Source organism: Crocodylus porosus, unplaced genomic scaffold, assembly GCF_001723895.1.
Source record: "Crocodylus porosus isolate Cpor-Errol unplaced genomic scaffold, CroPor_comp1, whole genome shotgun sequence".
NCBI lineage: Eukaryota > Metazoa > Chordata > Crocodylia > Crocodylidae > Crocodylus > Crocodylus porosus.
The window spans coordinates 25,536,884-25,544,056 of NW_017728931.1; the positions used below are offsets into that span (position 1 = coordinate 25,536,884).

Here is a 7,173-nt window from a genome sequence, read left to right on the forward strand (position 1 = left end):
CCATGGGGCTCTTTAGCCTGGAAAAGCTCAGGCTCAGGGGTGATCTGATGGCCACCTATAAGTTTATCAGGGGTGACCACCAGGATCTGAGGGAACATTTGTTCACCAGAGCGCCCCAAGGGATGACGAGGTTGAACGGTCATAAACAACTGCGAGACCATTTCAGGCTGGACATAAGGAAGAATTTCTTTACTGTCCGAGCCCCCAAGGGTCTGGAACAGCCTGCCATTGGAGGTGGTTCAAGCACCTACACTGAACACCTTCAAGAGCAAATTGGATGCTTATCTTGCTGGGATCCTAAGACCCCAACAGACTTCCTGCCCTTCGGGTGGGGGGCTGGACTCTATGATCTTCCGAGGTCCCTTCCAGCCCTAATGTCTACGAAATCTATGAAATCTATGAAATAAGAACCTGAGGAATAACACAAAAGGCAACTTTTTATAACCTAAAGCAAAACAAATGTTCTCCCCCATTTTACTGAATGTCCTTACTCTTTCAGGTCAAGTTTCTTCTTTCAGTCTCTCAAAACACACAAACAAATTGTATAGATTTTATTTTTAAGACCTTTTCTTATTCTTTATTTAAAAAGGGAAGGGGCACTAATATTTTCCCTTCATGTAAAGGAATTGCTGGCCCCAGAAGGCATAGAAAGATTGGTTCCCAGTGTGGCATCAGAAGATCCCTTTACAACTACTTGGGGTAGAAATGATGCTGGCTGCACTCCACGTACTTTTGAGTTTTAGATGTGACGTACCATGCCTTAGGCTAGAGACTGAGAACCAGGGCTCTACTATGAGCTTCATATAAGTGTAGTGGAGGAGTATGTGCTCAGCAACGGAGAATGTTTAGACCCACCCCTTTTGTATTTGTCTGTGTAACTAACAAGCTTCAGCAATTCCAACATATCAAAAAATATTGCTGTAATCTTGTGATGTCAGCTTCGAGGCAGGGAATAGCACCTGAACACATTTAAATGACATCTAGAACAATCTGAACAAAAGAAATCAACACTATTTCCAAAACTGAGATAATATTCAGTTTTGAAGAGATACTTTAAAGGATGTTATTAGTGAATTGAAGGGGATGTATGTAATGTTTAAAGCCATCTTCATGGGGTGCTTTTTTACACAAACAGCCATAGAATTAGAGATGGAAAAGGCCTACTCAATCTTCTCCTTTATTCCAACTGCTAATCAAAAGATTTTTTCATCCCTGTAATGTCCCTTACATTTAAGTGATCTGAAACATTTCCCCCAAAGTATGTGTATGACTAAAACAAATACTGCCTGTAATCAGCTCTTGAGATTTTGTAGGTGTTTCCCTATCACTTATTTCCAACCCATAACAGACTTTGAATAGGCTACTGCCAGCCTGCCCTTTCTGGGAAGAAAATTATTTTCCTGATCAATCTGGCTTCTCATAAAATGTTTGTTGTCTTTGTAACTACTATGATTTACATCAGTTACAAATACCTAAGCAGTGCAGCAAGCAAAATGAATACAGAGCCTACCAGAGTAATGGTGTTTAAGTGTAAAGGCAAAACTGAAGTGCTTTAAGAGGCATGAATCCACTGAGTCTCTCCCTCTCTCCTGTGCCTGGTGTTTTTCTTCTGTGTATATTTCAGGTATATGTTTCCTTTATCTGTAGCTCATTATAGTTCTCTGTTGCTTTATGGAAGGTATTTTAGTCTCCTAAAATTATGGTAGGAATGCACAATTTGTACAAATCAGTGCAGTTTTATAATAAGCTATCAAATTCTGATAAGGGGACTTTCAAAAGTAGGAGTTAATTATGCATTCATTTCAAAGCCCTGAGAAACTCCCATCGAGATGAGAAATGGAGTAGTGTTCCTCCGCCCTTCTCCCCCACAGTTTTTCTGGTTCATGTTTAACAAAAAGGAATTAATTTCTTTCTTTCTTCCATTATACAGTGCAGATTTAGAAAGTGCCAAATTCAATCAAGAAAGCACTATATGGCACAACCTCCTACTTGACAGATTCTCATGGCTTCAGAAAGGCGAGCAAGTTGTTGAAAAGGGGAAGCAAGTTGTTGAAAGAAAACTTTGTCACAGAACAACTTTACTCCAGTCTCAGGTGGTCAGAATGGAATCTCTGGGAGAAAAAAAATCACAGAAGGAGACATTAGGTTTTTATAACTCATTTTAAGTATTTCTTCTTGTCAAGTGCTACCTGCTCATGTTAATTTCAATGGCCTGCAAGAATTCTGGTATTTAGACTTTATAGGTGATACTCTGCACCTGGCAAGATTGTACCCTGTCTAACACAGCATAAGTAGGAAGCAAACAAACAAGGCAGCTTTCACTTCCTTCTCACAGCTATTGTGTTTGCAGACTGATGTCCAGCACATCAGTTTACATGTCCTATTCATCTGTTTACATGTTTCCCAGAGATACAAGCTCCTGCATTGCCAGGGAGAGCATACAAGTCTGCAACTACTGCCAGTCTCCCTCCCTCCCTGCCCCACCTTACCCCACCCCACCCCACCCCACGCCAGCCAAATCACTTGTATAAATCACCCTGGGAAGAAGAAAGGCATTGATTAATCACAAACAAATAGCTTTGAAAGGTCACAGACTTTGCACGGGGAGGAGGAGATGATGCTGCAGGGTGGTTTTCAGTCTTACCGCATGACAAAATCTGCTTGATCTATTTGTCTCCCACAGCCGCTCTTTTTCAGGATCCCACCATTTCCCACCACGGAGCATTTCTTCAATGGCAACTGGAATGGGGTAGCCTAGCAACAGAAAATAAGATGGTTTTTTACAGGCAAGAACACGTACAATTTTTGTTTGTAGCAGCAACCACCGAGGAATGTGGGGGAATTGGGAGAAGGCAGAAAAGAAACAGGGGAAAAGGAAGAAGCGTAGGGATTAGTTCCAAGGAATAAGAAGCCCTGTTTCTAGCCCCACTTTCAAAACCAAAATGAGGACGCTTGAGAGACTGGGATCACTCAGATTTTTTTTAATAAAGGAAGACTTCAAAGTTTTAAATTCCTGGTATACAGAGCCAAAAAACTGTGCATTGGGAATGTACCTTCCATTCAAATGACTTGGGCAAAGCAGAAGAAAACAGAAGAAAAGAAAACATTACCACTTTACACAAAAGAACATGCAAGTCACCTTCATCAACTTATACACAAGAGACAGCTGGGAGAAATGATGGGGCAATAAACAAAGAAGAAGCAAAGAAGGATGGTTAGACCAAGGACTGGAAATCAGATCTGAGTTCTGTTCCCGGTTCGAATTCTGGCATTGATTATTGTGTGGCTACAAAAACTATATTTAAGAAATGACTATAGTTCCCTAAACCCCCAAAGCCCTTCTGTCCTGGTTTAATTAAAGCTGTAAAAAAAATCCTTAACACTGATTTAAATTCAATTTTGACATGCTAACAGAGCATCAAATGGAAGGTCAAAGTATCATGTAGATTAACACTGCACCAATGCAGGATAATATTAGATTGTATTTACATAGTCCCTTTCACCCAAAAGGATCCATAATTATAGATCAGAGTGCCCTAGAATCCATTCAGGATAGAGTGCAACAGTAATTTAAACAGCATAATACATCTCTCTAGTACAGGGAGGTGAAAAATAAAGTATCCAAATGAAAATGCATGGAGATTTGAAGTAGGTAGGGATACAATTACCATTAATGGAATTTATCCAGATTACTGAGGTTAATATTCTCCTCATGGGAAAACTGTACTGTGATAACTTGTCAGGATCTCACTCTGAGGTAAAGAAAGAAGATACTGCACAACCCCAAGACAATGTGGCATCACAAGGCTGGAAGGCCACAGGATAAATCAAAAAGGAAGTAGCACTTCTTCTTGCCTAAGTATTGTAGCCTAAAAACAGCATAATATTATGCAATGTTCTCTGTCTCTATACACATACCAGGCACAACAGAATACTGCACTCCCAGGCATCGGACTGAACAGTTTCAGCCCAAATTCTGAATGTGCTGTGGTGACCCTGAGCAAATGACAACTCACAGGCTTGTTAAAAAAACAAACAAACAAGGATACAAATTTGGAAGAGAAATCAGTTTTATAAATAGCAGTGTCTTTCTTATTCAAGGTATTGCAAAGCCCTTACACAAACCAGTTCATTATATAATGGTAGGTCTCTGACCACATGTAGGCAAAATATATAGCAGTCATTAACTGTTTTGTGTAAGTGTTGTGCAAAACTATGTCACATAACTACTATGCCTAATATTTACTGATGCCACATCACAGTGAAAATTTAAGAATTACTAAATGTTTAGATTACAGACTTTCTTGGGTGTCACAGAAATGAACTGCTGCACTGTGCTTAAAGGTAAGCACTTTTGTGTTCCAAAGCAACACTGTTGTTTACTATTGTGAAGTATCTTTTATTTGAAAATGAAGTGCCATATGCAAGACCCAAGAAGGACAACTGTGTAAAGTCAGAAGCTGCAATGAATCCAAGGCATTCCAAAGTGAGTGGTGAAGGGCATGGAGGAAGCAAAGCCCACTAAAGCAGCCTGTGGAAAAGGTCAATCACATCTTGTGGGGAGCAGGCTGTTGCGTTCACTAAAACACAATCCCACCCTACTCTGAGTGTGCTTACAGGATTCTGAACGCACCTCAGATCCTTCACAGCAGCTGTGTGCCACTGTTTTGCCTTATGCTATTTAACAAAAAGCCTCATTTAAATCAAACCTTGTGAAGGCATTATACAAACACCTAAATCCAGTGCCACAGTAGTAGCAGTGTTTGTGAAGAGCTGAAGATTAAGTGTCCCTGCTGGTTTTTGGTAGTCAGGCTGTTCTTTAACTTAATGAACAATTGTTTAGGAAGCTCCATAAAAGACCTTTATTTCTCATCTTACACATGACTTCCCTTCAAAAACTGTTTATGCTATAGGTCTGTATTATATTCCAATTTGTAGAGGCTTTAGAGGTGCTCTCCTTTCTGCCTTTTTGTACAAAAAGACCACCTGTCCATACACAAATCACACAAACAAGCATGAAAAATGTGGCTTCTCTGTCTCTGTGCAAAGGCAATTTTACTTCCCATCTCTTACAAGAAACAGACTAAAGGGCTTGCATTTCTGATGCCAAAGGAAGAGGACACTGTCAGTTTGGAATCTAGTTAGCAATAGCATAATAAACTCCACTGAAAACTCTGTGAGGGGTATGGAGTGTGGTAAAATGTTCTGCATGCCAAATGCTTGGAGATTAGCACTTGTAAGCACTCCACACATTAGATTCACCCACATCAAGTTCCCCTAAACACTCATGTGTTGAGTATTTCCTCCGTTGGGCTGCTAAAAGCCACAATATGCTGTAGGAATAACTGTTTTAAGTTATCACTGAAAATGGAAACAACTGGGCTCAACCGGTCTTGATGGGCAGTTTCATGCAGGGAAGTACAGCAGAATTCTTGCAGATCTTTCACACCATCCTCCTGCTTCCAGACTGTTTCTGTTCATCCTTCAGCTGCAACTACTGTAAGGAACAAGTTGTAACTCTGTCCCACCCTATGGAATGGTCTTTCTTCCACAGAAATATATCAGATTCCTGTCATCCTTTTGCTGCTCCTGCTTTCAAACAGCTCCCACTGCTCCCTACTGGGCAATGTCTCCCCTGATTACAAGGTATTTGGACACTGTACCAAGTAATTTAGTAAAACCATCCCAGTAGTTTTAAACACGACACTTTCCCCAACCCAAATGTTGTATTTCTACAATTGTGCTTTTCTAATGATTAAATGTTTTACCTCCCTTTGTTGCTGGATGAAAGATTAGCACAAACAACAGGGCATATTGACTGGAGTTCCCATTACTTCAGTGCAGGGCTATCCAGGATCAGGAAATGGGAGATGGAGGAAGGAAGGAGAGCCCTGAGACCTTGGCAGTCAAGGAGGGGAGGTGCCAACAGTAGCAGCAGCGGTGGCGGACACAGAAGATGGAAGCAGGAAGCAATGGGTTGGGAAGCAGTGGCAGACCCATGAAGGGAAGGCATAGGAGCTGAGGAGGTAAAAGCAGTGGAAGCCTGTGGCCCATGAGATAACGCTTAGTGGGCCACCCACTGGACAGCCCTGCTTCAGTGAATGCTCCACATTCTTAGTAGATTCATGAAGGTCCAGGGTCAGCCTCCAAGTAGCAATCTACAGGATTGGAGGAGGCTTCACTATTTCAATTATTAGTATTATATAAGATGCAACCATGACATCTCTTGCTACTTTATTGCAGGTCTTGCAACATCTAGAGTGGTTCTAAATACACTAAAAGCTCCATTATCTGGCATGAGTGGGGAATGCCAGGTAACAGTTACATAAAAATGCTGGTTATCCAAAAATAGCAAGGTGACAGGTGGGGAGGCCTGCACGCGGCGGCAGCACGGGATGATGGATGGTGGCAGCGGCAGCAGCGTGGTGCCAGTTAATGGAGTATTCTAGCTGGAAGAATGCTGAATAGCAAGGATTTTACTGTATTCCCATGAATTTCTGATCATGTCTTCACTACCACAGGTGATGCCTTAATCCACTTTATCCCATTAATATTTTTTCTCTCTCGTTAAGCTGACACCAGCCCGGACATAATGGGGATCATTGAAACGTGGTGGGACTCAACGCATGACTGGGCAGTGAATGTCGAAGGCTATAGGCTGTACCGGAGGGACAGGATAGGAAGGAGAGGTGGGGGCGTGGCACTCTATCCTCGTTAATCAGCAAGGAGTTGGAGGAAGGGCACTCTGAAGTGCTTTAGGTTAAAGTACAAGGCAGTCGAGGGGAAAGAGACTTAATGGTGGGGGTCTACTACAGCCCTCCCAACCAGGGGGAAGAGCTTGACCAAGAATTCTTAGGTCAGCTCACTAAGGTATTGAAGTCTAAGGATGTGGTAGTCATGGGGGACCTGAACTTCCCAGACATCTGCTGGGAAGAGCAGTCAGCCAGGTCTGACCACTCACATAGGTTCTTAGACAGTGTGCAGAACCTCCATCTAACTCAGGAGGTGCACACCCCCACCAGGGGAGACGCCTTGTGGACCTAGTGCTGGCCACGGGTGACGACCTGGTGAGGGGGTTGCGGGTGCTCGACCACCTGGGCAACAGTGATCATCGCCTGCTGGAATTCACCATCCAGCGCAAGGTGGCAAAGGCCTGCAGTAAGGCAGCAGCCC

At 42.4% G+C, this 7,173-nt stretch overlaps 1 protein-coding gene across 1 annotated transcript in view; it reads right to left on the minus strand.

The window, feature by feature from the left end:
* Positions 1-7,173, minus strand: part of ST8SIA1 (ST8 alpha-N-acetyl-neuraminide alpha-2,8-sialyltransferase 1) — a 245,270-nt gene that overhangs the window by 99,934 nt on the left and 138,163 nt on the right. Inside the window, exon 3 of the mRNA XM_019544425.1 lies at positions 2,645-2,754. Within this exon, the coding sequence (XP_019399970.1) occupies positions 2,645-2,754 (110 nt within the window). The remainder of the gene's footprint in view (positions 1-2,644; positions 2,755-7,173) is intronic.